The 19,967-nt window shown below is 33.6% G+C and overlaps 1 protein-coding gene across 1 annotated transcript in view; it reads left to right on the top strand.

The window, feature by feature from the left end:
* Nucleotides 1–19,967, top strand: part of LOC130899254 (protein unc-80 homolog) — a 54,761-nt gene that overhangs the window by 26,378 nt on the left and 8,416 nt on the right. Inside the window, exons 25-49 of the mRNA XM_057809040.1 lie at nucleotides 325–437; nucleotides 653–843; nucleotides 900–1,118; nucleotides 2,245–2,647; nucleotides 2,721–2,809; nucleotides 2,866–3,013; nucleotides 4,398–4,896; nucleotides 4,946–5,093; nucleotides 5,156–5,403; nucleotides 5,458–5,665; nucleotides 5,720–5,906; nucleotides 6,060–6,273; nucleotides 6,541–6,745; nucleotides 6,824–6,956; nucleotides 7,021–7,161; nucleotides 7,215–7,514; nucleotides 8,608–8,842; nucleotides 9,686–9,881; nucleotides 10,759–10,977; nucleotides 11,442–11,587; nucleotides 13,398–13,725; nucleotides 15,736–15,939; nucleotides 16,037–16,153; nucleotides 18,353–18,487; nucleotides 19,835–19,958. Of these exons, the coding sequence (XP_057665023.1) occupies nucleotides 325–437; nucleotides 653–843; nucleotides 900–1,118; nucleotides 2,245–2,647; nucleotides 2,721–2,809; nucleotides 2,866–3,013; nucleotides 4,398–4,896; nucleotides 4,946–5,093; nucleotides 5,156–5,403; nucleotides 5,458–5,665; nucleotides 5,720–5,906; nucleotides 6,060–6,273; nucleotides 6,541–6,745; nucleotides 6,824–6,956; nucleotides 7,021–7,161; nucleotides 7,215–7,514; nucleotides 8,608–8,842; nucleotides 9,686–9,881; nucleotides 10,759–10,977; nucleotides 11,442–11,587; nucleotides 13,398–13,725; nucleotides 15,736–15,939; nucleotides 16,037–16,153; nucleotides 18,353–18,487; nucleotides 19,835–19,958 (5,150 nt within the window). The remainder of the gene's footprint in view (nucleotides 1–324; nucleotides 438–652; nucleotides 844–899; nucleotides 1,119–2,244; nucleotides 2,648–2,720; nucleotides 2,810–2,865; nucleotides 3,014–4,397; nucleotides 4,897–4,945; nucleotides 5,094–5,155; nucleotides 5,404–5,457; nucleotides 5,666–5,719; nucleotides 5,907–6,059; nucleotides 6,274–6,540; nucleotides 6,746–6,823; nucleotides 6,957–7,020; nucleotides 7,162–7,214; nucleotides 7,515–8,607; nucleotides 8,843–9,685; nucleotides 9,882–10,758; nucleotides 10,978–11,441; nucleotides 11,588–13,397; nucleotides 13,726–15,735; nucleotides 15,940–16,036; nucleotides 16,154–18,352; nucleotides 18,488–19,834; nucleotides 19,959–19,967) is intronic.

The following is a 19,967-nucleotide window of genomic DNA, read 5'->3' on the forward strand; positions in this document are numbered from 1 at the left end:
AATAGCTGTATATTATGTTAATGATGTTCCTACAAAACATTTCACTGCTTTACCTAATTAAGCGTCCACAAGTACTTTGTCATCAAGACACATTATGGCGTAAATACAAGAAGCTTTGCCGTGGTCGTGCTGTATCACAAAATTTATCTTGATCAAATACTATTATCAACAATTTGCTCAATCGCATATTCCACTACTGTTCCTTACGTTAAGTTTTAAAGTAACCATCCTCACTATGTACATCACGCTCATACATAAACCCATGTAGTTTTAAAGCGATTAATATGACTTGCTTCTCATGTAACAGTGTCCATTTGGTTTTAGTAACGTGAGTCAAAGTATTCAAAAAGCTAAACGTAGAATGGAAGACAAGTTCAAATTTGTTTTGAAAAAAGGAAAGAAGAAAGATGGTAGTCAAGAAGAATCTGCTGGTGGATGTATGTACATTATGCTGTTGTTATTTTTTTGTAGAGAAGGCTTATCTTTATAATTAATAATTTTTTTTCTTCCTATATTGTAAACAACACATTTTTACTCTGTTTTAAAGGATGTAAATAACATTTACCAATAAGGTATCCATTTACCTTGAGCTGTTGAAAATATAATAATTATAATTATTTCATTATTTATTATAATAATTTCACTCTCGCAGATTTTAGTAGAAAAAATTCCATGGAATTCGGTGAAACATCTAGAGAATCAGAATTTGTAGTCCTAAAAGAAAGAAGATTGGTTTCAACGAATTTAGTTTGCCAAGGAGTGTCAAGACTATCTTTTCTTCTAGAAACATGTCCACCTGGCTCTGTTCCTGATGCCCATCTATTAGCGTCAGTTTTAGACTTGGTATAAATTAACAGTTTATAAATAAAACAAAGATTTATTTGAAATTAATTTTTCAGCCTCATTCAACTGTAGTGGCAAGAGCATCTCTCCTTCTAGAATGCGCATATTTTGTTCATTGTTGTAATAAAAATCAGTGGCCTCCGTGGATGAAGTATAATATCCCAGTGTACAGACCATCAGGTCCTATACCAGCAAGAGGAAATAGTACTACTGGACTTCGAAGATCACATGTTATGCAAAGAGCCGCAGGGAAAATGTTTTATCAGTGGGCAGAAGTAAGTAAAAATACATATATTTATGTATATACGAGGATGGTATCAGAAGTACCTGGCCCAACAGAGAAAACACAATAATTTTGGAAATAATATATTTCTTTTTAGACGTAATCTCCTTTTCGCTCATACACTTTTCCCAGCGATGCATAATAAGTTCGATACACTTTTTTATATATAGCCATTAACTGCCTACATCACCTCTTCATTGTTGGAAAATCTTTGACCACCGAGCCATTTATAAGTCTGGGAAGAAATAATAATCCGAAGGGGTTGAATCTGGCTAATAGGATGCATGAGGTAGCAATTCAAACTTTAATTCATTAGTTTTGGCCATTGCAATAACGGATGTGTGAGCTGGTGCATTGCTTTCATGAAACAACACTTTATTCTTAGCCAAATGCGGCCGTTTTTTATTTCTTTTTATTTTATAAATTATCCCACGCGCATCCCAAAAAAACGACGCCATGACCTTGCCTGTAGATGGAACGGTCTTTGCCTTCTTTGGAGCCGGCTTTGTTCAGTGCATTGTTTTGATTATTCTTTCGTTTCAAGTGTTGTGTGATGGACCCACGTTTCATCCATAGTTATGAAACGACGCAAAAATTCGATATTATTTCTAAGAAATATTGCCAAACACTCGATAGAAACATCTTCAGGACGCTGTTTTTGTTCCATTGTGGGCAAACGCGGTGTACCGAGGTTTTTGAAATGCTTACTATGTCTACTAGTTCACGCACTTTCAGTCGAAAATCATCCAGTACCGTTTTGTCGTCACCTCATTTGCTCGACCTCTGCGATGCTGATCTTCAAAGGCCGTACGACCTCGTTTAAATTCTGCTACTCAATATTTTACTGTTGATAACGAAGGAACAGGCTCAGCTAGAGTAGATTCTAGATCAGCTTTTGTATTGATAGGGCTCAGGCATTTCAAATAAAAGTATTGTATCACATAACGGTGACTAATTTTTTCCATGTTTACAAATTCACTGCAAACGTTCACTATTGATGGCTGCCAAACAAATACGAAACAACTATAAGCTGTATAGATAGGTCAGGTCAGATACTTCTGAGACCATCTTCGTAGTAAATCAAATCATTAATAATCGTGAGTTTTTCCCCGTCATAGATAATTGGACAAAGATTGGAAGAATTTATTAATGAAGATAAAACACTACGAGCATCAGTTATCGCAATGGTTACGGATGAACAAAAACAAAGAGAACTGTTGATTCAAGATGAAGAAGAAGATTTCTTGGACGAGGCAAGTATACATTCATATGGATCTTCTTGTCCTATGGCACTGCGACTGATAGCTTGTGTTCTTCTGCAAGAAATTACTGCGTTTTTACGTGAAACATATCAAACTTTACCGAAATCATCAAGAATAATCGAAAAGGGTAAGCCAACCGCTTGGGATAAGTTATATAGCAGAGAAGCCAATAGGAGGTGGAGTATGGCTTTATCTTCTATGGGCCATTCTCAAACTTCAGCACAAAGTTTGCAATCAATAGCAGGTGACAGAGATTCAGGTGATAAAATTTCTTCATTAAAACTGGATATTAAAGAAATTATGAAATTATTATAATAAATTATTTTCATTAGGCCAAACTGGAGAAAGAAAAATAAGTTTTGTGGTTCACGAACCAGATAATGAATCAGAAGGTAGCAGCAATACAACTGTAACATTACAGGTATGATAAAAACTTATACTGTATACATTCATTCATACTAAAAACAAATATTGTAGCAATTTTTGCAAGGTGATGATCCAAAGCGACAGCAGGCAAGACCATCATATATTTTGAGAAGAGGCACGGCAGCACCAAGTGGAGGTTCTTTCAAAAGGCGCAGCTTAAAACTGAGAAGAGGCACCAAAGATGGAATGGATCCAGATTGTAAGAGATATAAATATAATAATAGGAATACATATACTAGGTGTATCAAACGTTAAGGATTTTTCTAAACTATTCAAAACTAAATAGATATATTTGCAATTGCTTATTAAATTTGAAATCATTAGAAAAAACATTAATGAATCTCATTTTGGTGTTTTATTTTTTGATTTTGTGGATCTGTGATAAGCTATTTGAATTCAGAATTGCAGAACGTTTTGTTATTTTCAATAATGCTAGAAAGAAAACTAACTATCGAATCGTCTTCTTAGGTTATTAGATTACTCGAAGTGGGCTCAACACAGACTAAATATGTCCAAAATTCTCAATTTGAGAATGTTTCATCGGTTCCAGAAAACTGGAGGAAATTGCCATAATACGAAAAAATTGAAGACCCATATTAACAACCACCTTTGATGTTTGTTATTTGGTACTTACGGCTGAAACAAATCCTCATAATGCCTGCAGGAACCTGGGAGAAAAACTTGCTATATGTGTTTCTCTAACCATTTCAATACAGGGAAGAATCTGTAATGCTAATTTTAGATTCATGCGACTTTTGAGGAGAGTACCATTGACATCTACGCATAGACAACAAATATTAGTTTTGCACTGGAATACCAAGGCTGGCGTAATGAATTGAGGAACTGGATGTTCACTTTGAGTTTCGTTAGGATTATCTTTAGACTCCCTTGCATGAACGGACTTACAAAGATAAAAATAAGGCAAGACATGTAAATAAGAATCTAGTGGTGGCCACAACTACATGCCGCTATGGGTCCCCAGGTCATTTTTATTGATGATAATCCAAGACTACAACGAGCTGCGGTGGTTTTAGAGCAAATAGACAATAAAGGTTTTCTTCATCTATTGATAGCCGTCTGATTTGAATCCATTCATTCTATATAGGCAATTTGTTCCATTTTCAGTACTCTGAGATAAGGAAAAAAGGTTTACTTCGTTTTTCTCATTGAACAGTTAACAAATATATATCCCTCTAAAGAGTATTATTAAATTTTTTTCTTCAGCTTTAAAAATCGAATTCAAATTACATCCTTAACTTTTGAACAGCTGTTAATTTGAAATATCATTTTTGCCAATTCTTCTTCAATTTTAAGACGGAAAACTCTACAAAATAAATACCATAGTGTGCCAGTTTTTTTTTTAATAATCGAGCTCTAAGTGGAATTTATCTGTACCATAATTTTCTTATAGTTGATGCTAAACCAAAAAGAAAGAACTTTTTGCAAGCCTTCTGATTTTTGGAATGATAGAAGTGCATAATTTGAATATATAAGTTTACTATTTTTACGTTTGAGATTTGAATTATCTTGGAAAATGAAGAGATGGAATAAGATGGAATAAGTTTTTATATTATTTTGTGTAGGGAAGATTCCTGATTCAGTGAAACGCACAGATTCCATTCAATCTAAAAGAAAAGTTAGTTCCATATCGGATAGAAGCGATACTTCTGAACCTGGAGCACCAGGGGAGGTTAGTGGTGAAGAATCACCTGGTGTTCTAAGCGATGAACAGCCTCCCGAAAGTCCAAGCGACAGTAATGACACTGACGACACTTCAAAGCATATGCCGTGGCTGAAAACTATGATCCAAGTATCTAATTCTCTTTACTATTATTGCCCTCATCAAAATTTTTGTCATCCTTTTTGCTATAGAAGAGTTATGAGAGGATGTAGTAGACTTATTAAAGCGGTAAGGAAAGTGTATGGCGAAGAATTCGGAATATTGGAGGATAGATTGTGTATGGATTTTGGCGATAAAAAGAAGACTAAGAAAGAAAAGGGACAGAATAGAAAAGTATCAGATCAAACTAGCTCAACCGTATCCCCGATTAGAAGAAAAGATAGTGTTGGGAAAAAAGATAAGTAAGTGATTCATATAACTATGGAAGAAAACTTACTTTATTTTTTTTAGAATTGATAAAAATACTGACCAGCTGGGTAAAATGTATTCCAAAGAATCTTCTCGCGATATTATAGATTCTGATGCAGGAGATCAAAAAACTACTTCTGTCAAAAAACCTGAGGAAACGCCTCTTATTTTAAAATATATTAAAGCCCAAGTAAGTTCAATTCGTTACTTACACTATATCAATGAGTGGAAAAATATAAGCTCATATTTTAGGTTAAAGATGCTTTCCATTCCCATTTAGCAGTATTACTCAAAGGAGCAGTAATCCTAAACGAAGATCATTTTCAAGAAATTATTCCGGTAGCTTGGGAATTACTTCTTGAACCAAATCAGGAAGTTACGGCTTGCGCAGCTTCCATTTTTATACTTGGAGCTGTTAAATCTCCTCAAACAGCATCCGATATAATGCAACACGGTCTTTCGCATCCTGATTGCTCTACTAGAATTAATGCTATCCTACGGTAAGTTGAAAGAATAATTTTCCATAGATGTTCATGAAATTGATGATATTTTAGTTTCCAAGTGTTATGGAAGATGAGATACCAAGTATGGCCAAGAATGGAAGAAAACGCCCAATTACTTTTCAAAGTACCACCACCCGGTATTGAATTCACTTTACCTTCACCAAAAATCGGTATCGAATCCTTGGATGTAGTAGATTCTCCTTGGGAATTGCTAGTTAAAACAAAAGTTGAAGAAGTTACTATTAATCAAGAAAGACATGTAAGTGGCTTGGCTATCTTTCGGATTAAATTGATTACAGTTTTAATGTTCTAGAGATCACTAGTTACAGCTACAAAAACTAGAAAAAAGCAACAAACTGAGCTGATAAAAATGGCGTTACAAGCACAAGATGATAAGAAAAGGGAAGAACGAGAAAACTTTTTGATTACAACCATTCCAATTACAATGCAAGCTGCACATGAACCAAGTTTGTATCATACCAGCGAAGAACATGAAGAAGGTAGGTTATTTCAATAAAAACTATAATCATACAGTTCCTATTCATAATTAGTGGCTTAGTTATCTCTGAGTTCTTTCTAAAAGTTTATTGTTGAATAACTACAAAATTTAGATAATTACATAGTATAACATTTAAAGTTTTATTAAATTCTAGTTGATGATGAACAAGCTGATGGACAACCTAGGAATACCGGTCATCATCTCCATTCCGCTCATTCTTTATTCCCTTCTTGTCTGTGTTCTGCAGTTGTTCAGATAATAAATCTCTTAGACGATGCAGCAGTTTCCGCAGATGGAAATGCAGTATATGAAGTAGCATATCAAGTTATTTGGACGTGTTTGGTGGAAGACAGTGCTTTATTTCTGAGGTAATCCATTTTAGATTTGGTATTTTTTTATAACGACCATTAACTATTAATATTCATACATGTTCAAATAAATTAGGTAGTCGGTAGACTTTAAGGACCATTTCAATATCATCAGCTTCACTATGTTGCGAACAATTATTGTCTCAAATGTGAATAAAGCTCTGAAGGAAGAATTTACCTGAGGCGGCGCAGCAGTTCACCTATGTCACCGCTTTTAACGATGAAAGCAATGTTGACACTACCTTTCTAAGTTGAATATTATTTTAGGTATATTCTGGAAAGACTTACGAGAGAAAAACAAGAATTAATGTTCAAAATATTGAGACATTTGATAAGATTCATTCCGAAGCTACCACAACAAGCAGCTTTTGCTCTTTATAATTATATTATAGGTTATGTTATGTTTTACGTAAGAACGCCGCATGAAGATGGTCAAAAGCTTATTGGAGCTGCTCTCTCACTTTTATGGATGGTAAGATCAAATAATCATATGAATTGAAATAATTTTAAATGAAATTCAATTAAATATTAATTGAAAACATATTTGTAGGTGGTTCACAGCGTTCATGGTATTATGTTCAAAGATCTCAAGCAAATATTAAGGAAGGAACAATGTGATGCATCAATTTTACTTACTGCTAATGTCCCTTCGGCAAAAAAGATTATCGTACATGGTCCGCAAGGTAATATTAAATCAGTGTTTTCATATTATGGAATCTATAACTTTTTACACAATTTTTATTTTAGATCCTGATGCGGGAGGTATCCCTTCGCAATTTCCAGTTCAAGAAGATACCCAATTTTGTCAAATCTTAAGAGAGGGATTAGATTTTTTCGGAATTGAAGAATCTAAACATAAAGAATTCTTTTTGGTCGATTATAAAACTCGTGAGTATCGTACATTGAACATTTCACTTTATAAGACATTTTGATTATTGTAGATCAAATTAGAAATCCTTCGTCATATGTCCGCGATTATTATTTTTTCAAAAGATCACAGTATCCACAATTGGAATTGGTTCATATGAAGCCTGATGTTGCATTTAACGCGTTGCAAAAACAAGAACTGCTTCACAAGTTCGTTGAAATCGGTAAAGTTCTTCTTACATGGGCGATATTGAAAAACGTAGACATGGTGGTACAAAGGGTTGTTTTTCTACATGAAGAACTTATGAAACTTCCTTCTTTCCCAAGAAAAGCTCTTGAATCTGATTTGGATCTATATAAAAGCGGACCATTAGGTAAGTTTACATCGACATTTTATTTATGAATAAACAAAACAAAGTTGTTCCAATGTCATATATATTTATCCAAACAGACGTTACATTAAAAAGTTTGAATCTCAATAGTCCAAAAAAAACTAAGAGAATCTTGAGAGACCAGTAGTCAAACATGTTATTACATTAAGTGGAAAGATTTAAATCTTACAATTGTATGAATGAATATGTGGGCAGAGAAAGCTGCAAAACATCTAAAAGGACTCAAGATATTTAACGACTATGCACGATTCTATATTTCTTTGGCTACTTTCAAAGACTCCGAAAGAATCAAAAAGAGTTTATAATGCTTTTATGATTAAAAAATAATTATCAATTCTGATTATCAATTCTTTTGGAACCATTAAGAGCAGCCAAAGGAACATAGAGTCGTGCAAGATCCCTTTGACGTTAATACTTCTTTCCCCTGTAGCATAGCACCTAATATTCTGAAGAGTTCAAGGCTGTTTAAATTGTGTTTGGGAAGCTCACGAAAATATTTGAGAGATAATGAATAATTCACGACAAGTTTGGTAAACATGCTTCTAGGGACGTTTTGGGGTAAGATACCTATTCGGTAATAATGTGAGACTACTGTGGAGTGTAATTTTTGGCTGCAAACAAGCACCGTAAAAATACGACTGATAAGTCTTCGAGTCAGAGAGTAACCTGTGAAGGTAATAATCGATAGATAGATAGAACTGGCTCCTGACTTGAAGTTTAGTGTGAACTCGATGAGGGAACAATTGAAGGGATGTTTAGATCAGATACCAATGAATATTCTGATCGGTTGGCGATTTAAAATAAAATCGATGACCTGAATTGTTATATTGTTCCAAGAGGTGCATGAATTGAAATCGGAATTATTGAATTGAAAGAGAATCGAAAGTCTCAACTTGTTAAGGTTAGTTCTAAAAGATGTTTTGTCGTTTTCCCTTTCTAGGGGAGAATAGAAGGAGTAGCAGTCTATGTAGCTATTTGTTCTATAAGAATTAAATAGATCAAAATAATTTTGTTTTATTTAATAGTAAATATGTACCATGAAAAGAAAAAATTATCTCAAGTGCGATTGTTTCAGGAAAAGAGCTTCTTGGTTTGGACGTCTTACATAAATTTATGTGGGTGAGACTTATAGCAAGAATGTTCGAGGCTATGGCAGGAAATTTCGCTTATTCTGGAGATATTCATCTATTTGTGAATGTTTTGAATGGAGCGTTAGTTCTGCATTCTGAAGATGCTTGTATTTTAAGATACGTTACAGCGACTTATATAAACGCCGCTTTTCATTTCAAAAATATATTTTCAACAAATGGGTAAGTAAGTGATTAATCAAATAGTTATACTTTTTCTGATTAATTCAACCTCTTCATCATATCAAAAGTATTTTCCAAGGTATGTTTTTATAGCAATAATTAATATATTTTTTCAAACATTTCAACAATTCATCAACTTGTTTCTTAAACATATTTCCAGCTTTCTTTTCCCTTATCTTGCCAGATATATTTTTCATACTTCTATATTATTATGATTATCATATACCCCACTCAGCTTGGGGTTTATCCCAGATATCAAAAAGATAAGGCGCATTCCTCGAAAACTGGTTTACTGTATGGAAAGTTCTTAATATCGCAGCAATTTACATATGTAAGAGTTAAGGTATTTTCTATTTCTTTGTTAATGACTTCATGACCATCATTCTCTCCATTTTGAATGATTAATACAAAGTATATTTTACTCTATTTTTTTTATTCTGGATGTATTACTATTTGAAATTCTCTTCTGAACCGGAGTATATATTTTCTGATACAAAGTTGTTTTTCAATCACATACTCTTAAATATGCGAATATCAGAAAAAATTTTGATGCGATGGCTTTAGCTTGGGAGCTCCCATCTTGAATCTGACCAAGTGTATGTCTTCACTTGAATAGAATTATTTTGGCATGATTCTCCAAAGGCTACAAACCACAAATCTTTAATGACGACGGGCGTTTTCAAACTTATCTAAACACGATACGTCAAAATGGTGATGCCGTCTTTAGAAATCGATGTAACTGCATGGAGACATGCAGTTGGTCACGGTCTTATTCAAAATGGTGGCATGCATTCTCTTTAACTGGAAACTAAGACAAATAGGTTGATGTAAAACAATTTTCAGATATCTATTAATCATGCCGACTTTATTGAAAATCTACTCCAATCATCAGACAAATAAGCTGGTGACTACCACAATCGAATATGCTGTGAAACAATTTTATCTGATGAATAGGAAACCATTTATTTTGCAAATGTTTGGTTCCGTTTCCGCCATGTTGGATACTGATGAGGAAGGAACTTACGGCGATGCTCATAAGGTAAAATTAATCTTCCCAATTCTGCAAATTCTATATTAGATGTTTATAAGTGAATAGCGTTTGCTACAAGGATTGTCCGAAAAGTTTCCAACTTAACAAAGAAGCAAGATATTTTTTTCCATGATAAATTTTATTCTTTAAAATAATCTCCTTATAAGTCTGTATCCTGAAATCCAGCTATGTTCTAACCTTAAAACGGTGACGTTTGATGAAATGTGAGTTGTTGGAAAAGCAGTGATAAATTTCAGCCCTTTCTAGTTTGTTAGTCTGCTTCTATAGCGATTTTAGTCAAATTACATGTTTATGATTACATTGTAACCGATTTAGAATGCTGCTGGACATATTTGGGATTAAAGAGGCTCTATTTGTTACTTAAAGTTTCCTGCCAGTAATAGGTGAAGCTGTATATTTTGAAATACAAGTCTTCTCAAGAAAATAATTGATCACTTTTCAAATTCATCATCCTATACATAAATGCACTTTGGTAACCGAAACATCCAGATCTTATAAACTTGATCCAATCATGTTTTGGAATGCAAAAAATTGATGAATTGCTTCATCTATCTCATGTGTCGTCTTGAAACGGTCATCATGTGAATATTTATTGAAAAATAAGCAGAAATTATATATCGCCAAATAAGTTTGCTATCAGAGCTTACTACTAGGGATAACGGTATTTTAAAATGCGTTGCCACCTCTAACAAGTTTCGTGGTGTCTCAAAATATACAGAGAGGTCCTCCTAGTTCTTAAAGTAAGTACAAAAGGTTTCTTTTAACATAAGAGATATCATCATTTATGGAAATCGGTGAAATAAACGGTATATTAGAATATATATTTTACCAGATATTACTACATTCAAATGACATTTTATTTTAGATTCAATCTAGTTGTTTATTCAACCTCCTGATGAGTCTGGAAACGCCATCTCCAGATCCATTGAACATAGCAGAATTGGTCAAAGAAGAAAAACCTTTAAAAGCAATCGATTTTTGCTACCACGACGAGAACGAAATGGTTACCATATTGGACTGTATTTCAATGTGTGTTATGGTAGTTTCCTACTCATCTGAAAGTGTTAGAGGTTACCAGATGCTGGTATGTATGAATCAACACCAATAAAAACTAGCACATATCTTTAGCAAATTGTCATAAAACCTCTTTCAAACTTCCGAGTTTTCGTAGCATATTTCAAACAAAAATGTGTATTTTAATTATTAATATTAATAAAGTCATGTATCACAATCTATATAGAAGTTATAGCGCCATCTATGGTGTAAAATGAAACGAATTTCTCCATATGAAATATCAACTTAATAGGTTAATTGACTAAATTTGAAAATTTGGTCAATTAATTCTTTAATCGATTCATATTGTCATCGAGAGTAAATATACAAAATTTCAAGTTGATTGTTTAACGGGAAGTTAGTTAAATATTGATTACAAAATTTTTACCATCCAAAAAAACAGTATGAGTTGAAGGAAGAATGGTAATGAATTAAAATATTTTTCTGTAGTAAAACATGTTATTCGTCACCCTACGATTCTCATATTCATTTTAGATAATATTAGAAGCAATATTACCCTGCTACGTCAAACAAATTCAATTACCAACGTACAACAAAGAAGGCAAGAAGGAAAAGGATATCATAAATCAACTTGCTGTTGCCATAAAAACTTTGGTCAATAACTGCGAATCTCTTACTAAGTAAATATCAATTCATCCACTATAATGGCCGAGACACACTTGTCATACACCACTCCGATCCGACTCTGGTCCGATCTTGTTCCAAAGAACTGATCGGTGCGGAATCGGAAGGGGTTAGCACACATGTCCTACACGCTTCCGAGTTCTTTCCGATTTCCAGCTCTGTCTCGATACATTCGCCACTCTTGGCAGTCTCGAATCAATTAAACTCGCGAAAAGCTCTGTGCCCAAAATGTTCAGAAAGAACAAATCCTAGAGATTTCATGGAGAACAGAGGAAAACGCAGATTTTGGGTACATTCTGTTTGGAAAAGAAAATCCGTAGGAGAATATTCTACACTTTTACCTCATCTGCTAGATGACGAGACAAAATTTTACCAATATTTTAGAATGTCGTTGGCGGCGTTTAACCTATTGGAACTTAAACTCCAAGAAACTTGTTCTAAGCAAGGCACATATTTCAGACAAGCAATCACTTCTGAACACCGCTTGGCATTCTAACCATCGAATATTGTGTTTATGCGTCTACTTTGTATGTAATAAGTAAGGATAATATTTAATCTGTACTGTACCTTTGACATTTAATTCCTTTTTTCCAGATCATTACTTTGTAGTCGGCGTTTCGGTACTGCTCCTTTGTCTAGTCATACAGTACTGGATATTTCCTCACTTCTTCAATAAACTCTTCCGGTTTTATACCCAACATTATTGTCAATTTAGTAACAAAAACTCAAAAATATTATCACAAATTCCAACCGACACTCGTCCTGCAGCCGTGAAACGAATAGCATGCACGATCGGATGCGTGATCGGAGTCGTGTAGGACTGGGATCGGACACGTATCGCAAAGGTGTGAGCTAAGCTGTTCAAACTCTAGTATCATTTCCCTCTCAGGCACTCGTTCGAGTGTATGATCGTGGTCGGATCGGAAGGATGCATGATAGATGTGTACCGGCCTTAAGTGGGGCCGGAAAGTAATGTCGTTTTTGCGCATGTCGATATTTGATTGTCATTTGTTAGCTCACTGTGTACTTATTGTTATTTGTTTCAATCAAAAGAGGCCTAAAGTCGAGACGATTTAGTAACAGTAACATCTTAAAGGATCTTATAGATAAGAAAGTGAAAAAATAATTGAATACCAGACTTTTTTGCAATTTGCAGTGGAATAGCCAGCCAAATATCAGAGCATATTCGGCATTGTGTACTTTTGTGCTTCGTAAATTAGTAACGCAACCAAAAACATTTTCGATGTGTATAAAATACATTAGACGTACTTCTAGCGAGAAGGGTGTAAATTTAACAAGATTTACTTAAGAAATCGGAGGATAAGTGTATGGAAGTTGTTACTCTTTCTGGAAAGGCATAGAAGTAGTGACAAATTAGCCACTTGCGCGGCGCTCATGTTGGAAGACCGACGCATTGAGCATCAACATAGATAGTATCGAACAAATAATTCTTGAACGGCTCGGTTACCGCAAAATTTCAGCCTGGAAAGTTTACACGCGACTCTGGGTATTGGCTTGAAAGAGGCATTGCATTGCAATTCGAGAGCAACGCGGAAGTCCAATCCTAGATGACCTGATGAAATAATAACTTGCTACAAATTAATTCATTCGAATTGTATTTGAGACATTCCTTTCCGGTCCCTCTGTCTATTTGGAAGAATACGAGAACAAAATAATTTTTTTTTCAGCTTGTATTTTTGATGTCAGAATATTTATATAAATAATAGTTTTCGAATTTTTCCAAAACAAAAACTGAACTCATACCAAGTGAATTTCTAATAATAAAAATAAAAGACATTTTTCAAGGAGCTACAACGGTCCATATCGATCAAGTCCCGAACACAAAGGGTCCAGTCAAAGGAACTACAGCCGCGGACCTTATTCGCCAGGTTTCGACTTCGAGGATGATTCACATTCGAAGTTTATGAGCGAGCATTCTAGAGCTAAAAGTATGTACGAACACGATGTCGAAGATTCGGAAGTACTAAGGGCGGAATACAGGAGACCGAGAGACGTTTTATTATCATTAGTCGGAGAGTTCGTATGCAGAGCCGCGACAAGACTACAAGATTTAAATAAGAAAAATAACAGTGATGGAAAAGTTGTGGAGCTGTTGGATATCAAATCACATGTGGTAGGTTTTTGTGAACTTCTCATTACGCATTCCAAATTACTAGATAATTGGTTCTAGCAAAACAATTAAACTGACAAAAAACATTGGTTATTATAAAGGATTGTTTCCAGTTTATGTTGGTATAGAACAAATTGTTACCAGTTTGAAATAACTAAACGCTTGTTTGTATGATATTCACTATTCAGGAAACCATATGCCCCAATACTTAAATTTACTTTCTCTTCGTATAAACTACGGTTTCTAGATATGATCATAAATTGTATGTTACATCTGAAAATGCTATTCCCGGTAGTTGTTTTCAATTTTCCTTGAGATCTAGTATGAAATTTCGAATGGTGTTGTGGGTTGAGGATTCAAGGAGACAAAAAACACTTGACAGTTTTAGTTCTCATCCCACAACACCATTCGAAATTTCGTACGAGTTAAAATCTTTTTTTGTGGATTAGTATGATTAAGGCCTTGTTACAATTTTTAGTGATATTTTCTTCTCGCCATACTTGTGTCGTAACAACCATATTCTTGTTGTCTACTGCACTTTTTTTATTCTCCAAATGTTTTAAGAATTCTGTCACTTGAAATACATCGGCTAGCAAAACTTCAAAAACTTAACGTACGAGGTTTATCCAAAAATTATTGAGCTCTTTGTGGTATTTCAATTTTTCGACGCAATCAATTTTCGCAATTACTTTTAGTGCTTTCGTTAGATTAGTTTCAACCTTTTGTGACATGTGTCATTTTTAATCTGGGAAAGAACCAAAAGTCTCAGGTAGCCACATAACAATGTGAAAAATCTCGTCCAAAACTGCGTCACGAAATCTTTTTAATACTTCATCTTTAGGAATTCTTCGGTCACTTTGATAATTCGTTTCATTCATCCACCATGACTTTTTATTATAGATTGAACTAAACTGCGCCACACAACTTATATATGTATAAAGAATATCCCCAAAGAATTCGCCAAACCTCTAGAACATAAATAAACAAAACAATTAAATAAATAAACATACCTAGAAATTATTAAAAAGAAGCAATGCAAATAAACCGCTTGCTATCAAACAAATTCTGAAATGTATAAAAAATTTGCGCCTTCGCCGAAATTTAAAATTCAATTCTAGCCGAGCAGAGCCGTATTAGGGACCCATTTCGTGAACTAGTTTGTAGCAGTATTGAATAAAATTCAGAATGCTTCTTCTGTAAATACTGTCGCTTTGTTCCCGAATCATAGTCGATTCATCATCAGTATCTAATAATTTAGTTAGTTTTTCATAGATTAAAGATTATTTTTCTGTATTTTTTTCACAAAATAGAAGGCGGTGAACAAAAAAAGCACTAGTTTTTCATGTCTAATACATTCTGTTGATATACCAACCAAATGGCATTTACATACAGATTAATATGAGTAAAAACTGACCGGACTTGTAGACTGTAGACTCTAGCTGCATTGGGCTGAGAACTGTTATCTAAAGTAATGGATATTATGTGCGATTCGAATCTATAAAAATGCACGAGAAAATAAAATGCTTACCACTTACAAATCATTCCATTGGACAGACCATTTTGAGGGTAATTTCAATTCTCCATTTTTATGAGGATAATCACTAACATTATATAGAACATATAGCTAATGATAGCGCTCAGAATGTATGTAGATAGAGCAGGGTTACTACATTATCTCGTACAAATTTCGGTGATCCAGAATGACCATATGTGCTAAAAAACCTCGTAATTAACCTTCCTATATTTTCACTATCAAGCAAGTATAACTATGGCTGGAATTAATAATGTTGTCATTACATTTTCTATAGAATCTAATAATCCTATATCATAGAACACAAAGCTAATTGTTTTCAAACAAGCAAACAGAGTTAAATAAATAAGATTCGAAATCGTAATGTACTGGTTACTAAATAGAAGATGAATTATTAGGTTATCGATACTTATAATTGAAAATTAATAATATAATTTAGTATACTATAGAAGAATAATATGGAAATATCGTATTTTGTTTAGCGTTTAGCTGATATAGCTCATACATTATTGAAAGTTTCACCATACGATCCAGAATCAATGGGTTGTAGAGGATTACAGCATTATATGACATACATATTACCATCCACGGATTGGTCTAATGATGCAATGAGACCAGCGCTGGTAACGATACTAAGAAGATTGGATAAAGTTTTTCAAAAAATATCTAAGAAGCCTTCTATACGCGTAAGTGTCCAAAAATAATCAAAATTTTTCACATAATAGTCTGATGTTTTACAACAATTCATAACTACACTACCTGCTGAATTTTTTTGTTTTTTAGAGAAACACTGATTGGGATGCAGCTGCTGGACTTCTCAAGGGTATTTATGATACAATGGTCAAGTATCCATACATCATCCACTGGTCTCAAATTAGAGCGCTTATCAGTACCTGTCAGGTAAACGATATTTTCATAGAATATATTTACAATTTTGACAGTTGTTGTGATAATTGACAGCCACACAACAAAATTGCAAAAATCTTGCTATTGTATCGCAACTTCTTGTTTTCATGAAGTAGTTTTTTAAATACATTGTATATGTTATTAATATTGGAAAAGATACTTGTCTAATCAGCTATAGCTACTGAAAAGAGGTTTTTGACAATCCTTTTTTAGCCTTTTTATAGTGATTTCTAGGACCATACAATTACATAGACTGTTACTTACTGAGAAACTGATAAGTATCTAAAACAGCTAACATCAAAACGATCTTGTATTCTATCTCTATATTCCCTAGGTTGCTTTTATTGATTTCAAAATAATCGAAAATCTTTTTCAAAAATTATCCGGTTCGATGCCGGTTTTCTGTTCTTCTACAAAGAATGTTTCTAATTCTTACCACCGAATATAAACAAGACGAGAAGAGGCACTCTCGTCGGAATGATTGATTTAGGCTTACAAAAGCGTGCTAACACGACCCGACGATGGCAGTTATCAGGTTGCTCCAGAGCTGTGACGGTTGGAACGAATACAGGTTGTTCCAAACTAGCAAAGAGTTTTATATTGCGATTTGAAAACTATTCAAATTTTGCTCCGACATATCCGTGACAACTTAATTTATTAAAATTTTCAACAAAGAGTATTTCTAATTGTTTGTAGTATTCTACGATATTACTTGGAGGTAAATTCACACCTTCAGAGCATTTAGAGTTAGAATATGCGCTCTAAAAAAAGTATAAAAACTTTCAACGACTTATTACTAGTTACCATTGGTACATCGATATTTTTGTAAAATATCAGGAGTTATATTGAGCAGAACTGTGTTAATATCTTTTATGCAATTTGCAAACCAAACTCACTAGAATATTTCAAAGTAAATAATTTTTTGGAGGCCCTACGAAATTGAATTTGGATTGAATTTATAAAATTTCCACAACATTTTCTTGCAAACCCAAAAGATTTTCTAGAAAATTCCTTGCTAAAAGAAATGAATATTTTTTGTATTTCAAGGTTTCTTATAAAGATAAAAATTTATCGTTATTTTCCAAACATTTATAAAATGTATAATATTATTTATACCCTCTCGAAAATTTTAAATAAGAAAGGAGGTCGTGTGGCAGCTTGTTGTTGTTCAGCAATATAAAGTTTTTTTTAAATTTGGTGCAATTGTAACTAGGAAAATAAATTTTTAAGATGTAAAATTTTGATAATGTCTCTATCACAAAACTTTAGGTAGAATGAAGATAATAAAGATAATAATATTCCATAATTTCATGATGGAATCTATTTTTCAATGTATTTAACAATAAAATTAAATGTTCAAAATGACTACCATTGATTTCTTGACAATAACCGAAGCGATTTTGGAATTCTCGTACAGCATTTTGTACGCCCTCGGGGGTTATTTTGTTAATTTCTTCCGTTACCTCAACTTTTAAATCAGCAATATTATCTGGTCTATTAAAATATACTTTAGATTTTAAGTAACTACATAAGAAGTAATCGAGAGGAGTCAAATCGGGGGATCTAAACGGCCATTAGATCATTCCACGTCTTCCAATCCACCTATTGAGAAAAATCTTGTTTAAATATTTTCTAACTGTACGTGCAAAATGCGGTGAAGCTCCGGCTCGTTGGTGGTAAATAGAACCAATTATCTCATTTTGATGATTAACATTAACAAAAAGTCTTTATAATGTAGGCACTAATGTTCTTTGTTGCGGGATAATACAATGTTTCATAGAACATTTTATGTAAATTTTCATTTAAGTTTGTCACTCGTGAAAGTAAAATACGGGACAAATAACGTCCCGTTTCACTTTGTTGCGGGACGCGGGACTGTCCTTTGAAATCCGGGATGTCTGGCAACCATGAAAAATTATTTAAGAAAAACTAATTTTGAAATAGAAGAATCAAGAACATTTCTAAACGTAAACACATCAAAAGGTCTAAGAAATATGAAATTAAAGAAATAATAAATAATTGATAATTTTCAGCTTGGGTATAAAAACCGTGTTAATTAATGTTATCACCAATTTTGATTGTTCTCCGAAAAAGTGTTCCGAAATTGATGTTTCGTCCTAATATATCACAAAATATATAATGTCAGTGTAATTTTGTTCTTTGTACACTTTGTTAATAATGGAAATATTTCAGAGTTTAATTGTAAGTGACAGTGGCACTCAAGAAGGAGTTTCCGGAGCAACAGCTGCCCTAATGAGCCAGGCTCCGCCAGCGCATTTTTGTTCTATGGTAGTACGTTTGATCGCCTTACAAATTCAAAATACACAGGTATTTTTTTTTTTCAAAATTAGTTCATTCTCATCATAAATATGTACTAATTTAATGAATATTGCTTCCAAATGGTTATCTAGCTAAACTATATGACATTAATTATTTCTTACGCTGCTTTTACTTCAACTATTTTGAACCCATTTCGACTTTTTAGTCTGTTAATATAGCCGCTAAATTTTCCTTTGAAGATGTTGGCCGATCGGGAAGGTCAGTTTCTATGTCGGTTCCCGAAAATATCGATGCAGTTCATGACATGATTTTATCAGACCGTCGAATTGGACTAACTGCACTGAATATTTCATACGAACGCGTTCATCATATAGTTCACGTCAATTAGGTCATGAGAAAAATTACTGCAAAATGGATCCCCATGTGTTTGAATGTTGATCAAAAGCGTACAAGGGTAGAAGAATCGCGTTCGATCTGTGCTCGATTTGAAAACGGTGTAGACTGCTTTAAAACGAATTGTTACTATGGATGAGACTTGTGTACATTTTTACGATCCAGAAACAAAACATCAATCGATGGAATGGCGACACTCTGGTGCTCCAAGAAGTTTCGTGTCAAAAAATCTGCTGGGAAAGTTCTTGCTTCAGTTTTTTGGAATTGCCATGAAGTAATCATGATTGATTTTTTTAATAAGGGTAGAACAATAACAGGAGATTACTATTCGACATTACTGACCACTCTGCGGCAAAAAAATTAAAGATAAAAGACGCGGAAAGCTATGCAAAGTTATTTTGTTTCTGCAGGTCAACGCCCCTGCACACAAATCTCATGTTATCATTCAAAAAATTCGTGATTTAGGATTTGAATTACCAGAACACCTCCCTTACTCACCAGATTTGACTCCGTCCGACTATCATCTCTTTCCTCAACTGAAAAAAAGTTTAAAAGGTCGTAAATTTTTCTCCAACGAGGAGGTAATAAAAGCTGTGGGTTCTGGTTTGCAGAGCAAGAAGAAACATTTTTTTTTAAAGGTCTAGAATGTATCCAATAAATAGGAGAATATGTTGAGTAATAAAATATTTTGATATTGAAATTTTGTTTGGTTCTATAGTAGGCTAAGAATTTTTGCAATATATCCTCGTAGGTATAGGGAACATTAGATGAAAAATAATAGGTATTTCTTAAGTATTTTGAAAAGCGAAAAATATACAGGGTGATCTATTTGAAATAACAAAGTTAATTATTTTTCCACACCATAAGTGTGGATTTGTATCTATTTTGTGACCAATTTGTTTTTCATGGATTTTATATAATTAGAATCTGTTTTAAACAATATGAATTCGTAATAATGTATATTTCACATTCGTTAGTATCATAATCCGCATTTCTTTTAAGGATTCGTGTACACTTGAACAAGTTTGCGGTGGCAGTTCGGTATTTCCAACACAAGATAAAACCGAAAGTATGATTATAAATCTAATAATGCCTCTTTGTCTTCGAGTTGGATCGGGAAGAAAAGGCAAGGTAC

This window comes from Diorhabda carinulata, chromosome 11, assembly GCF_026250575.1.
Source record: "Diorhabda carinulata isolate Delta chromosome 11, icDioCari1.1, whole genome shotgun sequence".
NCBI lineage: Eukaryota > Metazoa > Arthropoda > Insecta > Coleoptera > Chrysomelidae > Diorhabda > Diorhabda carinulata.